This window comes from Montipora foliosa, chromosome 10, assembly GCF_036669935.1.
Source record: "Montipora foliosa isolate CH-2021 chromosome 10, ASM3666993v2, whole genome shotgun sequence".
In the NCBI taxonomy this organism is placed as follows: domain Eukaryota; kingdom Metazoa; phylum Cnidaria; class Anthozoa; order Scleractinia; family Acroporidae; genus Montipora; species Montipora foliosa.
The window spans coordinates 24,218,713-24,245,796 of record NC_090878.1 but is presented as its reverse complement, the minus strand read 5'-3'; the positions used below and the strand labels follow the sequence as shown (position 1 = coordinate 24,245,796).

At 39.0% G+C, this 27,084-nt stretch overlaps 2 protein-coding genes across 2 annotated transcripts in view; both read right to left on the bottom strand.

Moving 5' to 3' along the window:
• LOC137973956 (tyrosine-protein kinase receptor torso-like) overlaps positions 1-17,514 on the bottom strand; it is a 19,739-nt gene extending 2,225 nt beyond the window's left edge. The window contains exons 1-12 of the mRNA XM_068820864.1: positions 17,422-17,514; positions 15,406-15,577; positions 12,385-12,587; positions 11,291-11,487; positions 10,813-10,905; positions 9,221-9,871; positions 8,421-8,617; positions 6,885-6,925; positions 4,205-4,301; positions 338-560; positions 149-220; positions 1-37 (exon numbers count right to left, since the gene is read on the bottom strand). The exon at positions 1-37 is cut by the window's left edge and continues 2,225 nt beyond it. Of these exons, the coding sequence (XP_068676965.1) occupies positions 17-37; positions 149-220; positions 338-560; positions 4,205-4,301; positions 6,885-6,925; positions 8,421-8,617; positions 9,221-9,871; positions 10,813-10,905; positions 11,291-11,487; positions 12,385-12,587; positions 15,406-15,572 (1,962 nt within the window). The 5' untranslated portion in view covers positions 15,573-15,577; positions 17,422-17,514 and the 3' untranslated portion in view covers positions 1-16. The remainder of the gene's footprint in view (positions 38-148; positions 221-337; positions 561-4,204; positions 4,302-6,884; positions 6,926-8,420; positions 8,618-9,220; positions 9,872-10,812; positions 10,906-11,290; positions 11,488-12,384; positions 12,588-15,405; positions 15,578-17,421) is intronic.
• The window catches only part of LOC137972649 (neogenin-like), a 74,885-nt gene continuing 64,475 nt past the window's right edge, over positions 16,675-27,084 (bottom strand). The window contains exons 5-7 of the mRNA XM_068819383.1: positions 20,124-20,271; positions 17,422-17,766; positions 16,675-17,009 (exon numbers count right to left, since the gene is read on the bottom strand). Of these exons, the coding sequence (XP_068675484.1) occupies positions 16,675-17,009; positions 17,422-17,766; positions 20,124-20,271 (828 nt within the window). The remainder of the gene's footprint in view (positions 17,010-17,421; positions 17,767-20,123; positions 20,272-27,084) is intronic.

Here is a 27,084-nt window from a genome sequence, read left to right as displayed (position 1 = left end):
GATGATTTTCCTGTTCCTAAACTTCTGTTTCTTGCCCCTACCAACAATGAGATCAAAGTATGATTGCATAAGTTTAATGAATTTCATAAGTGATTTTAACGAACAAATCCATTGCTGTGCAGCTTGGAGCTCATATGATAAGACTTGCCTTGGACACATTCTCTGGTTTTTCAACTTGGATTATGACTGCTTCATCGGCTTCTGCTGCATTTGACCCCTGCTAAGATGAAAGGTATGATAGCATAAGATTGAAGGTAACTTCAATACACAAATTCAGTTGTCATGCAAGGCCAAGCACAAGTCTACAACTGCAAGAAGTTTGTTCTAAAAAACTTACCTTGGACACATCCGGCAGGTTTGCAACTTCAAGGTTGTCAACTTCATCAACTTCTGCTGTCTTTGACGCCTGTGTGCTATAATAATATTTCGATTCGTCGTGATTGTCCCAGCTAAAGTACTCCGCTTGCTCCTCCAACATATCGTCAAGTCTCTTATACAGCCGCTCAAAGCTTGGTCGTTCATCTGGATCCTGGTTCCAACAATCTGTCATCAAGGTGTACCTTAAAGATGAACAAATAAAGGAGTTTTCTTTTATGCAGGAAAATCGATGATCTTCACATAACCTATTAACACTGTTTCCCTTTAATTCATGTGTAGCTTACTGAACAGGATATGTTACATTGTTTCAACTGTAATTGCTTCCGCAGTGAGTGAACCCGAAGCGAACGAACGAGGCAGCTCTCTAATCGGGAGAAGAACAAATTTTTTCTTCGAAACGGGAGGAATTGTGGTCGCGGAGAGGTCAGGGTCGCAAGGAATTGTGGTTACGCGTGAATTGACGAATTAATGGCCCAGTTTCACCCTTAATGCATTGCGCGCCTGAGTGAATCACTTCGAAATCCATTTCAATCCGTAGTTATTTTTCTATTTCAGTTTCTGCAATTAATGTAAATAGGAATTCTTTGTTATTACATTCTTGCTTTTCATCTATATTTCGGATAAAGATTTTAGTAAGGCGTTCAGCTCGATCATTTTGTGTGAACATGTAGCTGTGGTGTGACTGAAGAGGATAAGAAGAGAACTACGCGTGTTGGAAGGCCCCGTTTACCGGGTTCCGCTCAGTATATTCGTCTTCGCCAATCCGTGTTTAATCTTTGTAAAGAGAGGAAAGTCAGTCTGGGGAAGTTTACGGATAGCGAATTTGCAGAGTATCTTCTACATCGAAGGTGAGCTTGCTTTACGTAAGCTTTCGATTTCGACCGCGTATAAAAGTAAGCGTTCTCGTTTTTGGGCGATCGAAGCTAAGCTTATATTGCTCCTAATGAAGCGGTAACTTATGGGAATTTGTGTTCACATTTTGCTTTAGAGCTGACAGAGACCCTTCTCCCGGTGGGGATGAGTTACCTTCGATTGGCATGAAGGAGCCCCCGCCAACTGAAGAGTTGATGAAAGGACCTTTTTGTTTTGAAAAGAAGCTAAAATGAGCATTGGAACAGCATGCTACATCTTTCTGCATCAGAAACTGTTTCTAAAATGTCCATGTATTTATTAACATTTACAGACTGAAGTACAAATGGACTAAGGGCTTTCCCTGTTACATGGAAAGGTTTGAACAAAACAATGTTTCATATCTATGTTACGTCCTAGTAGATGCATCAGCAGGGAAATAGTCCCACTTTTCATAACAGACATCTACAGCAAGCTGATGGAACGAATTTATAAATAATGATAAAGATAAATTTATAATAATGACGAAGAAAAGCAAGCAATAGTTTTGAATTACATCATTTTTCAACAAAGTTTTATGTAAATTCAGTACTTGTTATATGCAGTTAATAAGTTGGTTTCTTTAAATGTATAGAAATAGCAGGTAACAGAATAAATACGTCTTGATAAAGTTCATTTTCTGCTTATGACTATCAGTAGTGATTGGCCAGACAACCCAATAACATGATCCAGGCCAAGGTAAAAATGGGCATGGGAGGGAATGTGTGTTTCTGATCAGGCTTATAATATGCACTAAGCATGAGTGACAGATGTTCACATGTCAATTATTTCGAAATCCCATGTATCTCCCACCAGGAGAAGGGAATGCTTGTCGAATCATCCTTACTGCACAAGCACGTAGGACTCGTCTTGTTCCTTCTACCCAATTTCCTATATTTCCAGAGAGAGAACTGACGATAGGCTGCTTTGCGTAAGCTTTCCATGGAAAAATGGAATTCATCAGCTCTGATATCACACCGTGCCTTCATGCACACTTCAAGAATGTCTCTGTCCAAGCAAATGTTATGAAATGTTCAATAAGAAGTGATGCACTGCCGTTTCTTGCAACAGACATTTTCTTCCTCTGTTTCCATTGGCACACAAACCTGACACTGGCACCATGGTACAGGTAGGTATTTTGGAGGTGCAGGCTCTTCGGGTAGGTTGTCTGCAACTAGCTTTTTAGCGAAGTCCAAACTGCCCCTGCCCATACTCAATGATTTAACAGCAAGTCATTCTTTGTAGGGTTATCCAGGGATTGAATGAATTCCTAGCAAGAAACTTTACAAAATAAAGATAATTTTCGAATAAAGATAACCTATACAAGCTTGAGATTTACGGCTAGATGCCAGCATTACATATTTGAGCATCAGCAATACCGATGGATGTTGACACCCCCACCCCCCTATGGATGAGGTCAATCAGAATTCGACTGGTAGGAATCTTTTTCAAAGGCACCGACAAAAAGTGAAGGGGTAGGAAAGGTTTTTTCAAACGGTTCCGACAAAACTCCGACCAGTAAGAGCCTACTCGTCCATACCCCGGGGTCAGATCGTGAATGGAACGTCCCACCGCTCGGCACCATCAGGAATTTATATATTTTCCTGGCTTCTTTCTGGCTTCTTTGTGTGACCGCTACTGTTGATACCAAATCCGTAGACGAAAAAATATATAAATAAACGCTAGAAGAATGGTTAAAGTATTGTGATAGAACATTCATTTGTAAGCTTCTGTATCATACGGCGTTATCATACCTGATTTTTGCACTTGGACTTGACACAATTATTTACAAGCGTCGGGACAACTGAGGTCGGCTGCTTTGCACGGACACTCTCCTCTTCCTCTCTTCCGTGCACATCGCCCTGAACAAATACAGTTGAGTCTTTCATTTTCTATTCCCTGAAAAAGAAAGAAACAATTCAGGTGTTGTAACGAAATATAAATTCAGTACCGCGGTTGCGTGCAAATTGCCATTTGAAATGTCTCACCTCTGTAGGTACGTCTAATCTATCTTCCTCGTTGTCTTCTTCGTTAGAGTCCAGTGCTGACCCGTAAAAATTTACAGGTGTGTTTGCGGCGTCTTGTAGAAAGCTGTCCATGAACCACGGATGCGGTAAACTTTTCAATACAAGTTATTAGCCAAAGAAAGTGAAAAAGACAATCTTAAATTGGCGCGCTTCGAATCGACAAGAAACAGAGGAAACCGGCGATAAGCAAAGAGCCAATGAGGAATCATTTCGTCATTTGAAAACAATAAATGTGAAAACAATAAATGTGAGTAAATTGCTCGTTACATAGAAGATTATAATTACAACAGAAGCTTGCAGCTACTTTCCCAATTCGAGGTAACTTAACTTGTAAAACTGCTGTGTTTTTTAGTCTTGTAGTTCATTTTTGCTTCTTTTATCCGTGATAAACGTTATCGCAGCTTCGCCAGCGAACCGTCGTTAAATTACTGCAAGCATACTTGACTATCTCCCTTCCCCTCGGCAGCATTTCTACAATGTAGGTAAACTAGTAAAATACCTAAAGGCGATTTCTGAAATCCATGTAACTGCAGCTCCAGTCAATTCTTGTGTCGTTTCAGGAAGTGTGAGTCGGAGGAAATGGAAACTAAGGCAAAGCCAGTGGCTTTGTACATCTTTGAGTTCTGCGAGACCAGATACGACAGGAGGTCTTTCTCTCAAACTCACATTCTAATGAAGTCGCAACAAATTTCAACTGTGTTACCTGGTAGTTAGCCTAGTAGTTATCATCAAGAATTTTGTGTTTCAGGAAGACGGATGCAAAGAGGCATGAAAACAACTCACTCAAACAACAAACAACTCACTCACACTATGAAATTCAAAACATTTCTCCTTCGATCGTATGTACCACACCTTTCTTAAAATGGTTTCATATGATGTTTCCTGTCTATAGTTACTTAGGGAGAACTTACACACGGTCTGTGCAGATGTCAGGTTTTTCCAGTCTGTAACCACTCTTCAAGCTCTCCAAGACCTCTTTGTGTTTCTTCAGAGCGTAAGGTGAGCCCCCTGTAAATTATTCACAAAACATGTCTTGAGGCACACCATAAACCATTTAAAGAAAGCGAGGTGTTTTACTAAAGAAAACCCCGATTTCATAAACATTTGAACCTCACAATAAACAAGTACACGCAAACTTGGAAAAATCGAGATCGTTCAGCCTATTTTTATCATGAACTGAGGAAAAAGTGGCGGATTGGTCACGTATAAACCTTGGCGTTGGACTATCTTACAGACGTTTAACCTCTCCTCACCCCACCCCCTCTCCCAAACAACCACAAAACAAAACAAAACAGTACACATACACAAAAAAAAACCTGAGTTTGTTTCCCCGTTCGTTTGCGTGATCTAATTTCTGTGAGTCTGCTCATTCATCACACTAACTTCCTTCATTTCTTTCCTTGCTCATTCAGCCTGTCAGTCAGTTATTCAATTAACTATTAATTAATTATTGGTTAACCACTCAGTCTCTGTGTCAACCGCTCAGTCCTTTGGATAGTTGCTTTACTAGTTGGATGGCCAGATTTGGTTCATTCCCTCATTTGTTTACTCAGTCATTCAGTCAGTCAGTCAGTCAGCCTGTTAGTCAATGTTAGCCGGTCAGCCAGTTAGCCTTTGAGTAACTCATCAAGTCGGTTACAGTTGTAGTTAACCAGCCAGCTCCTTTGATAACGCATTCATTTAGTCAGTTAGAGTGGGTAGGTAGGTCAGCCAGATAGATAGTTGGACAAACAGTCAGTTGGCTAGACGTTTCACTCTTCTTAGTTCATTTACTTATCGAACCAGTCAGTCCATGAGTCCATCCATCTGTCAGTCAGCCTGTCCAGGCTTTTTCATTCAATGTTTGAGGTGTAAGAAAGGGCTGTTTTCTGTCAACGCATCTCTTTTATCCTTTACGCGGAGGTACATGTAATGGCCAAAGCAACTGGAAACAACGCAACCATAAGAAGTGTCTACGCAGATAATCACGAAGTAAATATAACCCAGTTTGCGGATGATGCTACATTGATTTTAATTGCTTTAGTAAAATCCCTGTCCTCAGAACTCGAATTAGTGCAAGACTTAAACAAAATTCCGGGCCTAGATGGATGGATCGGCAGCATCATCAGTAACAACCGGTTTTTTTTTTCCTAGAAGGAACTTTACATAGCCGAAAACGTACTAAAATTCAAGCCTGCTTTCTTGAACTATAAAGAAAAAATACCAGTTAAGTAAGTACACTTGTGTACAGAGAATCTGAGAAAAATTTAAACCCTGGACACTAGCCAAGAGAGGTGACTTGGGTTCATGGACTGTAGACTGACAATAGTGATAATATAAATTTGACTTCTGCCTATTGTTTTGCAAGGCGGAGAACCAAGAGTACAAAACTCATAGACTTTCATTTCAATTTTTTATACAGACAAGTGCCAACTAGCAAGCGGTGAACAGAAAATGCACTTTTTCTTTCAAGACGCACTTGAAACGCCAGTTCATCTTTGTTGGTCATTCTCCCTAACTTCGTGAATAGGGAGCTTAAGGATGCAACGATTTAAAGCTAAGGACTGAAAACCAAACTGAACTTTCGCATACCAGGACAGTAGCAGCTTTTAAAACTAATCGTAACTATTACTTGTAATTTCTAATTATTCTCGTGCTGTGAGTTCGGCTGATTTTGAAACCATTTCCACAATTACTTCCTAAATTGTATTGGCCTCGCGCTGCGTAAGGCCAATTTTGAAATCATTTGCACGATTACTCCCTTAATTGTACTCCACTCAGTCGTACTACTATTACTGATCATTGGTTCATTTCTAGTTTCCGTAAGCGTTTCGAATAAGACTTGATATGTGGTTGTGATGTCCCATATGGCCATCTAAGTTAGAACAAAAGTACTCTAATTTAACACATTCCTTTACCTGAATCAAGACATGACATAATAAACGGCGGGGAAACGAAGAAATGGGAACTTTTCGCGGGTTGTGTGTAAATTTTATGACTCACAACCCAACGTCTAGTCTCCAAAATAAACGCAATCATGGTTTGTATTCATATATTAAAGCGCACCTGTTAGCAAAAGCCTGTACCTACTCTGTCAAAGTAAGGCAACCAATTTACATTTATACATAAAGCTAAAAACAGCACTGAGACAAGCTTTAATAACACGGTCTTGTGCAATAGTCTAATTGTTGCTTCAATTTAATAAGCATACTGTTTCAGCCACTCTGTCACTAACAATTTATGTAATGGGCTTTTAAAGTGCAAAAAAATAAATAAGAAAATCGTTCCTTTGTTTGCTCGTTCGTTCAACAGGTCAGATGGTAAGTGGGTCATTGGCAAGTCAGTCAGCCAGTCAAGTGGCCAACGTTTAATTGTGCAATGTGGAGTATATTTTATAAAAAAAAATGATGGAGGCTTATCTATTGGATAAAGTTATCCGTGCCAGGCCAGGGCCAGGTTATCGTAATATCGAAGAGATGATACACACACTTTTGAATAACTGTAGTTTCACAAAACACATGTTCTTGCATTCGAGTCTCATTATCAGCAAACGACTAAAAGTATGGTAAAAATATATTAATTAAAATTGTATAAATAATTCTTATCACTGACCAAGAGTTGCGATTTCCCACAGGACCACGCCATAGGACCAACTGCAAGTAAAACAAATGGATCAGCAAAACTAAATAGTGTTCATTTTGCTGCTGGTGTGTAGTTTGGAATTAGAAGTGAAATTTAATTAATACAATACCAAAGATGACAAGTTATCTCCAACATTGAATACAATCTATGAAATTTGCTTTTTTCAAAAATCCCATAATACAGTTCTTTTTTTTTTTTGGGGGGGGGGGGGGTGGGGGGGCCGTTAAACAATGGATATCCAATTCACTGAAGCATGATACAGGCCCAACAGTAAATAACTTGTACTGTTTTTATGTAAAGAACCCCACAAGACGTATTGCATTATGGGGATGGGAAAATAGCAAAATGAAAAATACAGTAACAATATTGATTATCTTGTGTTTCAGTACTGACTTAAGGTGGCTCAACACAGTTAAAGATTGCTAGTGCTAATCACCCTTACTTGCAGACGACAACTGAATTGCGAAGCGCGCGGCTCACGACATTGGACTGAAAGCATACAAATGCGCCTCTGGCTGCCGCTATACAGTCCATGTTTGATGTCGGAGCACAGCACCACAGTTAGATGTTAAATAGCTGCGAGTCGATTTTGATGAGGGAGGAAAACGGGAGAACCCGGAGAAAAATCCTCGAGTCAGGTTGAGATCGACTGAAACTCAACCCACATGCTGGCCGAGGCCAGAATTGAACCCCGGCTCGCAGTGGTGGGAGGCCCGATAGATAACCACTAAGCCACCCTGACTCCCTACCAATGTTTCATTTACCTTTTTCTCTAAAACCCTTGATCCTTTGGTCCCCAAAAATGGTAGGTAAAAAGTTAACAACACGATCTTCTGCTTTTTGATAGTTAAGCTGACGTATATGCAATTGCCATGGCAACATGAATAAATATAAACAGGCCTTTAAAATCGGTTTTGTTTATTTGCAGAAAAACTGGTCGTTAGATTTTCTTCATAATTTGCATGCAACAAGCTTGTAACGATGCTCACAAGTTAACACTATTTTAATAAAAATTTAATTGACAGAGAAATCTTTAATTATCTCTTCTTGAAGGTTCACTGGAATATCTAGAAGTTCCTCTGTTAAAGTTTAAATTTTTTTCAATACTCCAGTTACGTATTTCAAAGTATCTTTGTGCCAAATTGCGTTCAATTCTAACGAGTGGTTCTGGAGAAATAGGCGTATTTCCGAGAAAGCCTTTCCGCATTCAATCGCAATTTTTTGACTAACTACACATGCCCTGCATTTAACAGGGTTCTTTCCATAACAAAGAAAAATCTGCGAATTGCGAAGTTCTTTGCATTCAGTGCATTGTTACCGTTTCTAACATACATTTCTCATAAAAGACTAAAACCATCAAAACACTTTGTTCAATTATGAGGAAAAATAGTACAGATAACGGATGCATTGAGCAAATAAAATGATTGTTGTATCGGAGCCATGTTTTTTTTGTTGCAATCCTTGCACGCGCGCTGCATTGCGTTAGTTATCAAACCTAATACTCACACATCGCTCCTGGTGGTGAAGATCTCTTCAAAAATTGACTCGGGAGCCATCCACTTCACTGGCAGTTTCTTCCCAGTGTCTACTTTGTACACCTCATGGTACAAATGTCTCATCAATCCAAAGTCAGCAATCTTGACTCTCTTACCATGACCCACGAGAATGTTCCTTGCTGCTAAGTCCCTGTGGACTAGGCCCTTCTGGGAAAGATAGGTCAGTAAACCAAAAAGAATAACCATGGGTATTCCTATGGATTTGAGATGCAAAGTCCTGGCTAGTGGCTTGGGAACTGGAGAATTTCAAGAAACCGCGGGCCAAAGAGACTCCTTGATCATATCACGCCAATTGTACATCCAGTGAAAGTGACTCCTAACATAATTGATTTCTTCAAATAGACTTACTTAGCGTTAGGTATTAGCACTTTTTAAACGAAAGAATTTGTTTATACAAGGATAGGAGTTCAATACTTCCACTCCACTAAAAATCTCATCACTATGATACTAACCGAACACCATAAAGAAACTAAGAGCAACAACATGTACTGATATGCCAAGCCAGGCATTACAAAGCTCAGAGGACCAATCAACCACCTTTTAAGCAATGCGAAGATTTCCCTTAATGCTACGCACAACAATATTACAACACTGACTTGGATAGAGTTTAGGTAATCGTGATTCCCAGTCACAAAGAGAGATCGTATTGCTGCTATGGCTAGACCCTGAAGCTAGCTGAGCAATTATAGCGATTACAACCAGATGGTTTGCGAAAATTGACTTATGTCATTCCAATCATTATTAGCTTACCATGCCACTTGCAATCTGCCAGGCAAGTTTTATAAGATCAAGTGGAGCAAATGACTCGCAATCCTCATCACATTCATTGCCCATATTTTTGGTGGGAACATCTTTCTGGTTTGACGCGGATGACGAAACTACCACCAAAGGTATCGCATTGCTGCCATCAGCGATGTCAGTTCCTTCATTTCCTGCTGGATATGTTGAAGAGCAGTTGAGCAAAGGAATCCCACTTTCATCATTGATATCACCGATGAGATCTCCTTCATCGTCTCCTGCATAAGCAGGAGGGATGCTGGACAATGGTATTGTGCTTTTACTGTTGCCAGAAGCAATGGTTTCATCATATTCTTCTCCACTTATTGAAGGGAGGCTTAAAAAGGGTATTGTGCATTCATCGTTGCCAGAAGGGAGGGCTTTTTTCTGTCCTTCCCCAGATGTGGTAGGGCAGCTAATGGCAATCAAGGGTATCACACATTCATTTCTGCTAGAGGTGATTGTTTCTTTGTGATCTTCTGCCGATGTAGAGGGGAAGCACATCAAGGGTGATGCAGAATCAATGTTGCCAGAAGCGATGATTTCCTCATGTTCTGGGGCACATGTGGAAATGCAGCTGTTTTCATACAACACAACTGTTTTAATCCCATCTGCTTCACCACCCTAAGTGAGAAATTTATTCCGTTAAATTAACAAAAGATTCATGGCAGTTGAGTTAACAAACATTGATTTAAGCCTCAGCCTTCAAGTTAATTATCCTTTTTTGGGCTGGCATTGTTTATTATTATTATTATTTTTTTTTATAGTCAAATCAATTTATGTTAACACTCTACTTTGCCTTCTATAACTCTAAATGTCTATTACTCTTCTAGTAAGAGAAACAACAGATTACATGGTCACTTAGTCACAAAATTATCAATGGCAGCAGAAAGCCACTGTTACACGTTGAAACTTTTAGTTGAAACTTGTGTGCAACGGCACTGCAAAAAAGTTCCAGCAGGCGTTGCACGGTGTAACATAACAGGTCGAAGCTGGTTCGGTTGTGGCCGTTAAGTTTGTGCTCTGAGCATCAAAGGGACCTGGCATTCACAACACCCGGCATTCTTCAAGATGGCAAATACAAGGAAAGAGAAGACACGCCGAAAAGTACTTAAACAACGCTTTCATTTCATGTCCAGTATCGAATTCTAGTGATAATTCCGTGTCGACTAACAGAAATTCTTTTTTTTTTTTGTTAATACATCGAATGACTTTTAAATTTTGTAGAAAATAATTTGCGATCTTCTCAGTTGCTTCGATCGACGGCAAAAATGCAGCCTCGATTCAGCCGGCGATCACCCTTTTCTCAAGCGGCGATTTTCACCAGCAGCCGGCACTTAGCTGCATCCCTGAATCACAATTATATGGCCTGTTGGTACATGTATCTATAAGCTTTAGCTGCAGACACATAATTTCTACAAGGCTATCCAATAATGTTTACTGTGGGTTTTAGGCATTTGATATTGCTGCAGTTTTAAAAAAAAATGGCACAAAGGAATGAGAATAAAGATATATCAGGTCTGCATCCTGGATTTAACATCATATCAAAATTAAGAAGCATATACCTGGTCTAGTGTAGCTGTGTTGCATTCTTTTGTCTCTGCATACTGTTTTTTGCTTTCAGTAATAACGACAGCTCCCAAGGTAGAACCTTTAATCTGTGTATACAAGTAAGCAATAAGTGTTATCATAAAAAAGCGGTTTGTGGTCCTCATTGACCCACAAAGTCACAACCATACAATTTGTTTTGGCTAACACCCAGGCCTCGATTGTTCAAAAGGTGGATAGCGCCATCCACCGGATAAATCACTATCCAGCGGATAAACACGAGCAAAACCGATTGAGTTATCCAGTGGATAGCGCTATCCACCATTGCAACAACTGGGGCCAGATGAGTTTAGTTTTAAGATGCAAGTGAAGCTCGCCTTAGGACATTCCTTTGAATTTTCCTATCCAAATGTTGTAATATTCTTTGTTTTTCCCTTAATACTTAATGCATCTATAGGAATTGGCTTACTAATGATGTTTGGCTAACATAATTACCTGACTTCTTTTTGCTCTCAACCAGTGAAGCAAGTCTCCATGGGGAACATACTCCATAATCAGACGAAGAGGCGTCTTCTGTGGAGTGGCCTCTGTCCAACAGCCAACAAAACTCAGCACGTTTGGACTCTTCCCCAGTACTTTCATGAGATCAATCTCGTTCAGAAATTCTAATTTCTCCTCTTCATTGGCGTTTTCTTGAGAAAAAAAGTTACGAAATAATGTTGAACAAATCAGTTTCAAAGTAGCTTGCTTGGTGTTTCATGTGCAGTGTGATGAACGGTTATCTATTTTATTGTAATCTGACTAGCTGCAGTCTATGCGGTAAAGTACAACCCAGTATTTCCGTTTTTCCGTCACTACGGGCAATGTAATTGGCTGTGGCATTTATGAGGATGAGTTATATACCATCTCTCGAGATAGTATGACTCTTTGAGGGAATTTCCGGTCATAAAAGCGAGACAATCCCTGGTTTTTGCTTGAGAAAACAGCTTGCATTTTTAACCCGCTAAACTGCATGCACTGCTGCATGCAGTGTCATGCATGACATAAGTGCAATCACACTCATCGACATACCGCTATATAATGTGATTCACGTTACTTGGTATAGGAGTCACAGACTGACCCTCTTACCTTGACGTCATCCAAAACCCCAACCAAAGAGCAATACATGAATTGAAGTTCTTAGGCCTAAGGGAACTCCTTTTAACAAATTACGAAGTACCACTAATGACATCATGCTTGTGAATGAGACGTGTGTCTCGTGCAAAGCAAAAAGCTACTGTATCACAATGTTTAAGGCATAAATATTTGACACCTGACTACTTGTTTTCCAGACTGCAAAGCCCAATTCGATGTAAAGGCTAGCCATACCCAAACAGCCAACAAACTATATGAAGAGGTATTCAACTATTGTGGGGCAGTTCTCTAGAACAAACATCGAAAATAATAATACAATGCAGTTGAAGTCGAAGCTAAATAGTTGATGCTTGCATTGCATACTTATTTACCTTAATTGACTCCCGGGATACAAATGCAAGGTAATTACTTCGGTGTATGATCCATACAAGGAATAGACACTTTCATATACCCACCATGTAATTCTTTAACAGCAACGATCTTGTACTTGAAATTTTTCTCACAGCAGTCTTTGGTATTCTTGTTAAAGAACTCCAATCCGTCAATCAATTTGGCTTTGTGCACCTTCCCAAATGCTCCCTGACCCACCTCTTCCAATAATTCTATTCTCTCCGGAGGAATTTCGTAGGAATTCAGTGGTTTAATATCCTTTGCTGTCCTAAAAAAAACAACCCAAAGGAACAACATCAATTACAGCTATCCAGATGTGGAACGAGGTTTCAGTAAGTTATGGGACTCACGCAACGTCACAACAAATTTTATTTTAGGTCGCAGAAGGAATGGGGCTTAACCCTACTAGTTGGCTACGAGTGCTTTGGACCATAAACAAAATAGAGCTTTCACAACAGCCTTTCTTGCTATCTTTTTGTTTTGTTTTCGCAACTCTGAGACTACGCGAGACCATTATCCATTGAGGCTTAAGGACGTTCGTGCCAATTGTTTCTGCGCATCCTTATTGCGCACGCAAATGCACACGCCACGTCATACACGAGCGCGCGCGCTAAGTAATAAAATGAGAAATGATAGGGCAAAAGGCCATTGCTATAGCTTTGCCTGGATTTAACGGTCTTGGACGTTCGGTGACCCCTATTTTTCTTTCCAGAAACGGATTTTGTTTACAATTATCTCCACGTTGTCCAAAAATGAACAAAAAATCAATGTGGGAAGTTAAAAAAAGTTCAAGATTTCTGCTCACGGGACATCAAATCTAGCCATCTTGCGGCTGCAAGGCGAGTGAAACTGTGGTCGCTAGCTAAATGCGAACTTGATCTTTAAGGAACCTCACCAGTTGACTAAATTCACTTAATAAGTCCACTTAAACAATATTTGGCAGAGAAGATTTCACTTCAAAGACTTAATTGCAATATATTTGGGTTTACAGACACTGGCCTTATTCGCTAACGAAGCCCGATTTTGTCACATTTTGGGTGTTTTTCCGGGCATGTTCTCTCCAAAACGAAGTCGGTGACCCCCCATTTTTTTTACATTTCTGACATAACTAAATCATCATCTTACAGTGGTAAAAGTTTCAGAAAAAAATCAATGTTGAAAAATTTTCGCGCGAACGTCCTTAAATGAGATTTGGGGCACAGATCATTTTTTTGAACAACCCTACATCTTTCCTAATGATACCCTGCAGCTTAGACCCACCCTTGGACCTTCCGTTTACCTCACAGAGTTCTAAAGTGTGATGTCATAAAAAACTAAATTTGTGAAATTATGGGATTTTTCGGGGTATAGAGTGTTTTCACCCACACGTGAACAGTAACCTTGTTTTTCTACCGAAACAAAGGAAAACCTTTGCATGATAACAGAGCTCAATTCCCAGAGAATTAGTTGGGGACACCAACATGGCTGCCGTTCTTTTGTTTAGGGACACCAATGTGGCCGCCGTGACGTCACATGAAAACACTCTATTATGAAACGACAACATCCGAAAGGCCTACTCGCCAAAAATGAGCATTTCAGGGCAAAAAAATGTCTGAGATATTAGCCCAGTTATGCTCATGTGACAATTATCTCAGTCTCTTTACTGCTAGAACTGAAGTGTCGAAATGGAGTATACTTGCAATTGTACAGAACGAGATGTTTCATGTTAACCCCCGGGTTAATGAAATGAAGAGATTTATTTTTCGATGTTGACTCAGGGGTACTCTGAAAAAATCAGAGTGGCCATCTGCAGGAGTCGAACCTTCACTGTACGACATTCCGATTACAAGTTTGGATGCTCTATCTGGCCCTGAGCTATAGGACACTAGTGGAAGCCAGGCCATTAAACTACAATCATGGACAAATTGTTAAGAACAATTTAGCATTTTATCTTTCAACTCACTTATCGCATATTATGGACTCTTTTGCAACCCCCTTTCCCCCATTCAATGTTACTTGAGGGAAATGAACTGAAAACAGTGTGCAGGACTGAGAGTGGACCAGTTTATGCCCAACATTGATTGGGTGGGGAAGGGGAAAAGCGCCTCAGTGAAGTCCCAAAAATGTGCACTGGAATGAGTGTCTCAAAGGCCGAATTTGTCCATGATCGTAGGTTCCCATGACAACTGTGCCTCTAAACTGCAAGGACTGAAATTGTCTGCAGCATGCATTCTCGCTATAATTATATTAAATGAAGTGGATGACAAATTTTAATCCCGGTGAATGAAATGAAGAGAGGATATTTCCGATGGTAACTCAGTGATACTCGGAAAGAATCCGAGAGCTCCTTTGCAGGTATTGAACCTATGACAGCCTTCTGATGACTAGTTCGGATACTCAAGCACTGAGCTATAGGAGACTCGTTGGAGCCAGGGCATGGTCCATGATTTTGATGGTGTTTCTGGGATACTCGGAAAAAATCCAAGTGCTACTTTTCAGGAGTCGAACCTACGACCTTCCGATCACTACTTCGTGTACCGAATTTACGACATTTGTCTAAATTTTCACAATACTATTTGCCTAAAGATAGAAAAGCCAGAGATTTTGAAAGTCACCGTAAGTTTTTGCATAGCTATAAAAACAAACTGTGAATTCACAGCTCTACTGAATTTTATTCATTAGACGTGAAATTTTCCTTTTGTTCCCTTTATCGTCAATTTGCAAACGAATCCAGCCATAAAATTTAACTCATTTTTGGGAATACAAATGTTCATGGGTTTTCTGATTTGCGTGATCACTGTACTGATAAGTTTTTTCCCCAACAATGTATTATCTTTGTGTAGGCAAAAGTTCTTGTGTCGAAAATTGTATATCTTTGGCCTTAGCACGACTTTACTTCTTTCTGATCATATTAAAATCTACAATGTCCTTTGTCAATTTCATTGCAGGCAGTTTTCATTTTTTGCAATACATAAAAGGTTTTATTATTATTATTATTATTATTATTATTATTTTATCGTAGTTTGAAAAAAGAAGCATTGTGTTATCTACCCCAATTTATGAGTCATTAAAAACTACTGTACCAATTAAAAGAAAAAAAAGCTTACCACTTTGCAGGATGCTTCTTCCTTACCCTTTTATGGCAAGAAAAACCAATAAGAAGGAGAAAGCCAAGCAAAGATACACCGCCAATGGAAAAACCAAGAATACTCGCCATGGAAAAACCTGCTCCACTGTCATCTAACAATGGCGGCTGCATGGTTACATAAGTCATAACTGCTATAAAATAGAATCAAATTTTCAATGCAATAGTTTTCATAAAATTTTTAGCACATGGATTTAACTATCTGTGTGTTTAAAACTAAGGAACAATACTATTATTACGCTTAACTCTCATGAACAGGTATATCTGCAGATGACTTCACATGCAATAACGATTAAAATTTGCAACATGAAACATTATCACCCATTATACATCGGTGCAACGATAATTTTTATGCCTTTGAAATCTAATGCAACGTTTTCTTATGAAACGTTTTCCCTAGTCTCTGGATATTATTGGCCTTTTATGCCCCTGGTAAACATGGAGACTCTACAGTTCAGATTTCCATGACACATAAATGATATGAAAGAAACAGCAACACAGTTTGTAATGATCCTTGCCCTCAGCAGTGTGATTTATTCACAAATGACACTTTGCTTGCTCTAAATCGCACCTTTTCCCCAGCCATTGAGAAAGGAACACTAAAAAAAAACAACCAATCAGATTTCAAGGCTTGTTTAAAGTAACCAATCAAATTGCAACAAAATGAGATACAAAGAAACCCAAAGTGTGGCAAAGTTCATGTTTAAACTGTTTTTCATCTGACTTGAATTTCCTTTAATGTTACATAGTTTCCTTTGTTACGCTTGACTGAGCTTTTGACACATAACTTCTTAAACTCATTAATAATTTATCAAGTGATAAACTAATTGCGTGACCGCATTTAGGTCACATGGATGCACCGTGATACCGCGGTAAAAAAACAGCGTGTTTGGATATCCAAACAACGGCCCACTTGTCTTTGTACCGTGTACTTTTAGGCTTGGACTGTACAAGCAAAGAATCTTCTTCTTGCACACTTTTGGGCGGTCGAAACCGGCAAAATTCATCCTCACCTAACCCATCCATGTTTCGGAACTAGCTGGACGCCACTAAATGCAAATTGTGGCTACTTGAAATAAACAAGCTTCAGTTGGGAAAAAACACTGACATTATAATCACCAACTGTGCGCTTTCTTTTGTTTGCAAATAGGCACCGATTGAGAAGCCATTTCAAAAACTCATGCTTCGTGTTTTACCGGGGTTTCCAAACACTCGAAAACAAAAAAAGCCCTCAGCCTAACGGCCTCGGGCTTTCATCAGTTTTCTCGTGTTTGGAATCGAACAGAACAGATCTGTTCATTCCATTACCAGCGGAGGTAAAGGCCAACACATGAAATCCATATTGTGTAAATTTAGCCAATCCGGTGACATTTTTTGTGTACATCGTGATGTTGGAAACAGAATTTTTTTCTACTCTGTAAATATCGGAGCCTTCTTTCCTGAAGAATATCTTAAATCCTATAATGATTCCATGTCTGGAGTCAGGGGAAGGAAGCTGCCAGGACGCTATGATAGCCGTAAATGTGTTAGCAGTTACTGTAAAATTGCTAGGAGCTTTTGATGGGACTGAAAGATTCCAAATGCAGCAAAGACAAGAAATCAGAATGAACTTTGCCCATGGAATGAAATAGAAGAAATGTGATTCAACCAATCTTAATTGAAAAGCAACTTTCTTCCTTTCTTTCCAATAAAGGAAATTAATTCATTAATTCAATAAAGGAAGTGACATTTTAAATGAACAAAGAAGGCTTATCAGGAACAAGAAAATACCTACCTAAATAAATGAATAATCAATAATCAAATGAATAATCAATAAATGAAAAATAAATAAATAAATGAAGAATCAATCAATAAATAAAAACACCATTTCATTCTAAATTTGCAAATATCTCAATTTGTTCTATCTTCTCCCACACCATGTGAAATAATTATTGCGCCCCAATCGACTAAAGCCTGATAAAAAGCTACAGTCCCTTACCATCTTCCAATGTCCTTGCAATCTTTGAGGAACTCTTTGGTCCACACCCCACCGAACTGAAGACACACACTTTAAATTCATATTCTGTGAATTTCTCAAGCCCTGTAACTTGCCACAAGAAAACCAACGAACCATTCATAATTGCAACATTTTTTGTGTAAATCTCCCAAGCCACATCTTTGATAGTTTGTCTTTCTGATACGTTGGAGTCGTGCTTTTGGTAAAGAAGTTTAAAGGAAATCAAGTTTCTTTCGTCGTAGTACCGTTTTGGAAGTTTCCAAGAGGCAGTGACACTAGTCGATGATTGTGCAGTCACATTGACAAGTACAGGAGCTTCAACAGGAACTGGTATGGAGAAAAAGGAATTGCTGAATACAGAAGAATACCGCACAAGTCCAGAAACATCACTACTTATTAAATTTAAATGTGCTAGAAAATAGTTCCTTATATGTAACTAATTTCAACCCATATCCAACTTCATATCCAACTCGGGCTCATGGAATAATTGTTATTTATCGTAAACAAACTCTCCTCTGCTACTAGCGACTGATTCCAATATTTCCACTTACAAATAAGAGTAGACAGCATTTACCTCTTTGTAGAACGCAAATATTTCATGACTCTTTGAAGTTGTGTGTTCATGCCTGAAGTGCGTTGACTCTAACACATTTTGGCAGTTTGGTGGCTGAGAAACTCACATGCTCAATTGCACCCAATTGTCATGCGTCACAAGCCTTAATCTGCAAAATGTTTACTTTAGTGACTGTTAACACTGTCAATTACCGTCCCCTCCTTCCCCCGTGATAACTTGGAGCCATGTCCAGCTTTGTCTGCTGACTGGGAACACACAAATCACAGTAAATGGCATTTACCATCATGGTACATTATCCCAACCTCCATCACATTTAAGTTTTGGTATCCTGTGTCAACCAACGGCTACACTGGATTTTTGATTTTGCTAACGTTAAAAAAAATATTATCACGAAGGAAAACCATCTCAATGGAGAATTGTGATTGGCTCTTAAACCTTGGGCATCAAAACACCACCAAATTTAATCTCATGGGTGCTTTGTGTGATCTTCTTGAATACTCCATAAATATCTACCACGAAAAATTTACCTTGGGGAATTTGGTAATACTCACTAGAGGCAGTTTTCCATCGTAAAAGGGTCACTTACCATGACAAAAAGACCCCCTTGTAACCGCACGATAAGAGAGCTACAGTGCTTTTTAATACCATTTAGCAAAATAGCATTTAGCAAATAGAACAGTAAGGGTGCTTACCATGTGTCAGAATAAACCGGTTGGGATGACCGATGAAAGGGTTTTTCCAAAATCAGGAAACCAACCAAATGAGATGGTGCTTACCATTTGCAATTCGCTTTGCCGTTATTGTTGTCGACTGAAGAGAGACTGGAAACTGGAAAGTTTAGCAAATGGTAAGTCAATTTCCGCCGTTCTGTTCCGAACAAAAATAGAGGACTACGTCTAGAGGTAGTCCACAATTTCCGAACGGATTTTCCACAAAAATTTCCTTTCCATTTCACTTTCAACTGAAATTTCCGGATTTTTTGGACAAATGGTAAGCACCCTAATTTTCCGGAAAACCCATTCAAAAGTTGTAGACTACCTATACAGAGGTAGTCCTCTTTTTCCATTCCAAACCAAACAGAGGAAATTTCCTTTAAATACCATTTGCTAAATTTTCCAGTTTCCAATCTCTCATCAGCCAAAAACAATTGCAAATGGTAAGTGCCATCTCGTTGGGCTGGTTTGCTGATTTTGGAAAAACTGTTACCATTATTTACTGGTCATCCAAACAGGTTTATTCTGACAAATGGTGTGCAAACATGTTTGCGCAGCTTGGGATTCTACGGAATCTTTATTCACTATAACATGACAAAATGTGTTACATTTACTGTAATGCTAATCATCAACGTCTATTTGACTGAAATCCCGCACAAATACGCATTGCAGACCTATTTTTTATAAATCAGAACCCCAATGCCTAGCCTCGCTAGACTCAAAGCTGGGAATGTTCGATTAATAACCCTTTCACCCAACCACTAGACTACCGCAGCGCTATTGTTAGAACATTACTTTTTTAAAATGTCAATTTTTTTTCTTCTAAATGTCGCTGTAAACATGTCTTATCACTGGCTAAGAAACAAGTTTAAACAGCAGAAAATGTTCATTACCAAACCTCAAGAAAAAGCTCTCCATTTTAAAATCAAGTACTAGTCGTAACCACTATTCAGCAATGACTTTATATATACTACAAGTTTAGTCTTGATAAATAATTGGTGCAATTGTCAGCCAGTTGATCTTTAGTTGTTAAGTGGAAAAAAACAGCTCCTTCACAGTGGGTGCTCCAGGTTCACATCCCGTCCAGAGATGCAACTCTTACTTTTTTTTCTCTTCATCTGCTACCACAAGTCCTGGGACAGAGTAATCTAAATTGACGATTACAGTCATTCCAGAGAAAATTTGGAATCGTAGATAATCGTCATTTCAGAGGTAGAGGATATGTTGAACTTTTACAGTGCTAACAGAAGGCTGTCAAATACTATTCCTAAACATATACGCATAAAGAAAAAGTTCAAAAATGGAGTTCATTTTTTCTTTTCTAATTTTGTCTTTTTAAATATTAATTACATGCAGATGAATCTGCAAAACTTATAGAAAATAAGTTCATGAGTTACCTAGAGATTTAAGTGCTCCATAGAGCTCAACTCTCAATGCCTTATGACCAAAAAAGTCAGTTGGCTGAAAGCGGACGAAGCTCGCTATGATAACCTCCTCAAGATTATGCTTGACAATGTCGTTTCGCCCAGTATTTCCATGAAAGACCTGCAAAAGAAATTAGAATTTATGCTGACAATTATGGACGGTGAAATATAAGCTAAAGACAGACGGCTCTGTTTGGTAAAACAAATTCACGGTGGTAATGTTTACTTTGAAAAGTTTAATGTCAACTGTCCCAGTATCAGAAACCGCGGCTTTTTTAAAGACGATGCCCACTACCTTATTACATGAAATTTTCGCGACACGTTAATTTCGTGATTTTGAGGTTCGCATATTTCGCGACACCTTTATTTCGCTATTTTGCGAAATTTTGCGTTTTGACTCACTTTAATTTCGCGTTTTTGAGTGAGACACACTCAAGGAGCCAGTAAATGGACAGTTTGAGGGTTGTACAAAAGAAGTGCTACCTGGAGTAGGGACGGAAAGCAGTAGTGATGAAGAGGACCAGAACATTACCACAGAATAGCTCAAAATGATTGTTATAAAGGTGTGTAATAAAGTCGCTGTTTTAGCTATTGATATAATGTGAGTCACTTAATTTTCGCGACATTTAGGTCGTGTTCTATTGGGATCAACCGTTTCAACCGCAACCGGTTTCGGTTGAGGCGGTTGAGGTTTCCCAATAGAACACTTTTCCAACCGTTTTTGGTTCGGTTCTCAGCGTTGACAAGTTCAGGCCTGAAAGCAACACGGCAGGAGCCCACGGCCGACTTTAAGTAACCCGCGAAAACGACAGCGGTTGCTGCCAATGCTTTTTCAACCATTTCAACCTAGTTTGATGCCGGTTGAAAGAGTTGATCAATCAAACCACCCGAAAACGGTTTTTTCCCAATAGAACACGAAAAAACCCAACCAACTCAACCAACTTAAAACGGTTAATCCCAATAGAACACGACCTTAATTTTCGCGTCACTTAAATTTCGAGATTTTTTTTAAATCGCGAAATTTCATGTAATAAGGTACTTCAAAGGTATTTTTTCCCTGTTTACGAATATGCGGGAATAGCAAATCTTTACAAGTTTTATTGAAATCCAAAAAGAAAATTGGGAGTAGCCACGCATTTTTCAAAGTTAATTAATCAACAATATTTGTAAAAAGCTGTAAAATACAAAGCAATGTATATAGCGTTCGTTTCCAAATTGAAGCTCCGAACAATGGATGGTTAACCCCAATATTCTTTTTGCATACCAAGAGCAATTGCTGAGTTCGGCTTTCTCCGCATAGTTTTAAACCGCCCAAAAATATCCCTGTTTTGGAAAGCACCACCTATGGGCAACCCGAGTATTTCGAAATGTGCAAAACATATGGGTAATAATAATTGCAGGCACCATCCTTAAGTGGACTCTAAAATCATGCCATCCACATTTGTGTTATCTCCCTCTCCCTCAGCAAAACGATGAAAGAAAAACTTGAGGAGGCCCCTTAGAAAAATAAATGGGTAAAAGAAATAAGACCGATGCTGATTAAGTTCCACAGAAACCAACTTAAAGAGAATCCAATCAGCCGCCAGCAGATCTTCCTCCAAGACCAACTCCAAACAGAAAGCTACACGTACCAGCTGATGAACAAAGGATTGAAATAATGAACTTTGTAGTGTCAAAGCCAAACTAAATGAACTTACAACTCTCACGAATGTATTTTCAAAACGTCAAAATAAAACGTACGATAGATGCATTGTATTGCGGTGTTCTTTTACTAACTCCAAATGCACAGAAGCTCGCAGACTCACGCATTGAAATGGAGACTAAAACGGAAAAAGCATTCGCAGTCATTTTTACGCCTCATGTTGAAAAACAGCTATTTGAAAGTACACTCCCGCTAACCTGCCCACTTGAAACGTTTCATTGGCAACAGGTTTTCAATGTGGACCAAAAGGGAAACAAAATCAACCATTTTGGTGAATTCTCGAACAATTTCCTTCCAACAATCAAATTTACTCGCGAATAAAGAACAACAAGCTACGTAGATTTGTCAAAACAAAGAATGAGTTACACTGACTAAATTATACTGAGAAATACCGGAAACAAGGTTAATATCAAAATTATAAAAAAATATTTCAACTACGACATCCAAGAAAATAGCGGCAACGTAAGAGAAACTCGAAAAGTAATAAACAGTACTTTAGGTCGTAAGAAGACAATCATTAACGAGATTTCCAGTGGGGGTCGATCATATACTGATAAAAAAAGACAGGGGGATAAAATGAATCTACATTTCGGTATGCTCAGGGAGAATTTGGACATTAGAACATTCCATATACAGGTGCCCTACGAGAAAAAATCGTAAGTAAGAGGGCATCTACAGGCCTCGAAAACGAGTTATATGCCAGTCGGTTCCAGTCGGTTTCTGGCGTTTTGAAGCAAAAATAATAATAATAAATAGCATTTCAGCACTTGTTTCACAATTTCAATGTGAATCTCCGTAAAAACGAAGGCTTTCTTACTTCTATTCCATGTATTCTTATTCCAGAATACAGTCAATCGAACGCACCCTTAGTATATACGATAAACCTATAGAAAGGAAAGCTACCATAAAGTTGCTCAGCGTACACACTGATGAATTTAGACTGTCATAGGATAATCTTATATTGCACATCGTACCAAGCTAACAGCCCAAATGGCTTGTGTATGCTTTAAAAATACTCATCCATATTCACTAGTCGTTTTCACCAAGCGGATGAATTTCTCAAGACACGTGAGTAAGTTGTTATACCTGGTAATTCACCCAACAAACCTGAAAGCCTGGGGAGGGATTTCAACGTGGCCCCAGGGATTTCAAAATAGCGGGGTAAATAGATGAACCACCTTGTTGCGTTCCTGGTAACCTTTGCAATGCAGTCATCCAAGTCTTTTTTGTCTTGTTCTTTCACCGTCTTTGGCCGCCTAATTTAACTGTCGTTTTGGAGGCATGTTGTCGATGGTTCAAGAGCCCACAAACCACTAAACCGAAGTGAATAACATTTTTATACGTCGCTCAAATACATTTCTTCGATTTCCAGGTGAACTAGGCTGGCGCGTCTTTTTATGTAACGTCTTTTTTGTTCAGGGTGTTTTTCGATTCCCAGGCGAACTGGGCTAGACCGCCTTTCACGAAGGAATAGTCTTTTTCCCATCACGATTGGTCAAAACAGCTATTGAATATGGAGGAGTATTTTAAGCCACTTAACACATGCGCAGCACGTGTTTTATCAGATATAAAAAATCCGTCGGGCTCCCTCACGACTTTTTATATCTGATAAAACACTCCTGCTTGTGTATATATCAAATAGTAAGTGTAAAATTAGACCTCTAACGAAAGACTTAAGAACATTGAATTCTATTTATCGATCAGTAAATCCGTACTTCGACTGTTGCAGCCTTGTGTGGGGTAACTGCTCAAAAAAACGTGTTTTTTTGTCGAACTCCGAGATGTATAACTACAACATCCGAAGAAGCAAGTTTGACATGCACTTGTCCAAACCTAAAGGCTGGGACACACTAGGCGATAAGTCGTTGCGACACGTCGCGGGAACAAGTCGCCGCAACAATTCGCCTTGTGTGACACGGTTAATTTCATGATAATCATTGTCGCTGCGGCAGAATTTTATCGCCACGATCAATCGCACGAATTCAAACCAGTTTGAATTTGTGCGACTTATCGCAGCGACAAAATTAGCGAAAGCAGCGTTCTCGCATCGTGTGTACACTTCCGGCAACAAGTTGGGACAAAATATAAATGAACCGTGATCGAGAGAGCGTCATATGGTCAGCCATATTGAATTAGAAATTAAACTAGTTCACATTCTCCTTCATACGAGATCACTGCGTGTGCACCGAACAGGCGTCGTGTCGCAGCGACTTGTTTTGCGAGTAGTACACACAGAGCAACTTCTCGCAGAGACATGTTGCTGCGACTTGTCGCCTAGTCACTTATGTCCAGGTTTGCACGCAAATGCGAAAATTGCGAATTTTCCGATTTTTGCGAAAATTGCGACTCTCGTCGGGGACTTGTGTTCTCTAGCTTTTCAATGTTCTGCGATTTTAACGGTTTTTGCGAAAATTGCGAATTTTGCGAAAAATCGCAAAAATCGCAGGTCACTGAAAACCTTGGAAGACTAGTCCCAACAAGAGATGCGATTTTAACTATTTTTGCGAAAATTGCGAATTTTGCGAAGAATCGTTAAAATCGCAAAACATCGCTACTCTTGTCGGGGACTTGTGTTCTCCAGCTTTCAGCGTTCTGCAATTAGGACACTGAAAAGCTACAGAACACTAGTCCCTGGCAAGAGTCGCGATTTTTGCGAATTTAACGATTTTTGCGAAAATTGCGAATTTTCCGAAAAATCGCAAAAATGCAAACCTGGACATATCTCCGCCTAGTGTGTCAGCGTGTCCCGGCCTTAGGCAAAACTGGTTAAAAGGATCTTTTGCTTGTCGAGGGGCAACAGCATGGGATGCACTTCCAAGTGACATTTGAGATTAGTTTCAAAACGTTTTTTGAGGAAGGACCAACCCGATAGTTATAGATTAGGGTTTTTTTTTTTATAATTATCTTTATTGTTATCAATAATTATTATTTTCTGTAATAAAATACTCAATTTTTGGTTTTAGCAATCTAGTGTCTGTAACATACATGCAGGTAACATTAGTATTGTTTGAAAGAATTTTAGCATTTTTTATGACTATACATATCTGTAAGATTAGATAGGTATACACGGCTCATCTAGAAACAAATATTGTATGTTGAAATTACTATCCTGTAGGCGTAAAGTCAATCAATGCATGCGTGCGTTTGTTCGTTCAGTGTTGTCTGAGCGCATTGTTTTTCTCGATGATGAAGTTTTCAAGGGTCCACCTTTCGCCAGCAGCATTACTTACTTGATGTCCAAACACATTTTAAGCCTACAAAAACTTTCCAATTCACGCATTCCTCTAAGCCTAGCTAACAAATTCTAAATAGCCCAAATATTTTTTTATTAAACAGTTTTCTATAAATATTATAAATGATCAAAAACTTAATTCATTGGCAAGACCGCAATGTGTCAATTTCTACAAAGTGACTACAACAAGTACAAATATAAAAAAGCAGCACTAAAAGCCGGAATCCGGAATCCGGAAGCCAGAAACAAGTCGCGAGAACTACAACAACTTGCCCATTCCTTTTATACTCTGCTATAATCTGCACACTCAAGTATTTAACTCTGAGAAAACGTACATGTAACTGTAAAATGGACCTGACCTTGCTATTCTCAGAGGATATACAGACTTAATGTGCCCCTAACCCTTCAAGTTGTTTTGTTAAGGTAGAATTTCAAATTTTTCAAGAAATCATTTTCGGATTTTAAAAATATATATATTGAATCCTGACTTTTTTACGAGCGCTAAAAGTGAAGGCAGTCGCGACTACCTTTTCACCTATCGTTCACATTAGTCCCCCACTCGACCAAATGTGTCTATTTATCAAGCAAGACGTAAGAAAAGCTTGAGTTGCTGGAATGTCCTTTTCTTACGTCACAGCTAAAAAAGTGTCAAATATCGGACGCTTCTCATTGACTCGTTTCTAATGAGCTCACGAGACAATTATTTGTCCAGCGGTGCTTATAGCGCGCAGAAAATTAAAAATTTCAGTAACTTCAAGCGCTCGTAAGAAAGTGAGGATTCAATATTAAAAAAAAAAAAATGCGAAAACGAGTTCTTGAAAGATATGAAAATCTACCAAAAACATAACAAGTTGAAGGGTTAGGGGCAGTTTAAGAATGGTGATGGCATCATCAAGCTAAGGCAGTCCAAATTACTATAAAGGAAACTTAAAGCTTGTTTCATTTGTTTTCCTTGTTTTTTTACCTGGCTTTTTGAGTACAAAAATGCTTCTTTTTTAAGGAACAAGCAGGTGCCTGGAGAATATGGAGATTTCGCACGTTTTTGAGACGCGGACGGCAACCGGAAGACAACATTTCGCGTGCCAGGACAGTGGTGTCTCCCAGATTTTTATACCAATCATCTCTAATGGAGAAAAGATACTTAGCAATGTCAATGTGGTTGTGTAAAGACAAGTTACAAGGGAAAACAGCTGACTTCCAGTTGCCACCCGTAACGTCTTGCGTGAGTGACGGAGCGCGACTGAAGCTGTTGATTCAGGAAAAACATACAGTAATATGAAAAATTCACATTGTTTATCGAAGTTAAGTTCTTTCGAGACGCCCCACTAGCATTGAATAGGAAAACAAGCAAGGTTTGAAGTTCTGCCATAAGGCAGATGAATATTGCGCTTTAAGGTCGACAACTGATAATATGGTCGGCTTGCGTTAGAAGGTTGTTCCGCCGTGTTTTCGCAGTTTGAACATACCGTGGGCTTTGTAATTTCACGACACCCAAAATGCCCAAAGAAGTAGAACGAAAAATTTCAATAACTACTTGAAACTGTTGAACAACATAAAAGAAATACAGCAAAAGGAACAAGAAGCAGGATGGACTCAAATGGAAAAGACTGAAACGGATTGCATTGGGATAATCTTAAACTGAAAAAGGTCGGCCCGACGTTTTTCATGTTTATGGCAAATCACCTGGATAAAAGTCGCTTTTGCTCACAGTTATGTGTGTGATGAAACAATAATTTTATCAGTAAAGGAATTCCACAAAACCATTTTCGAGTTTTTAAACTCGTGATAAACTAAACATTTCCGTAAGCACCCTAAGATAACGTGACAGTCCCTTTTGAAGGCTTCAGTAGAACATAATCAAAGGGAGGAAAGAAGATAAAACACAACTTTGTTTATTTAATAAATTTCAAACATTATTCCTTTTACATAAACTTGACTATGTACAATAAACAAATTTTGTTGATGATCATTAGAATAATTGCTGAAAATCAAGATGCTCA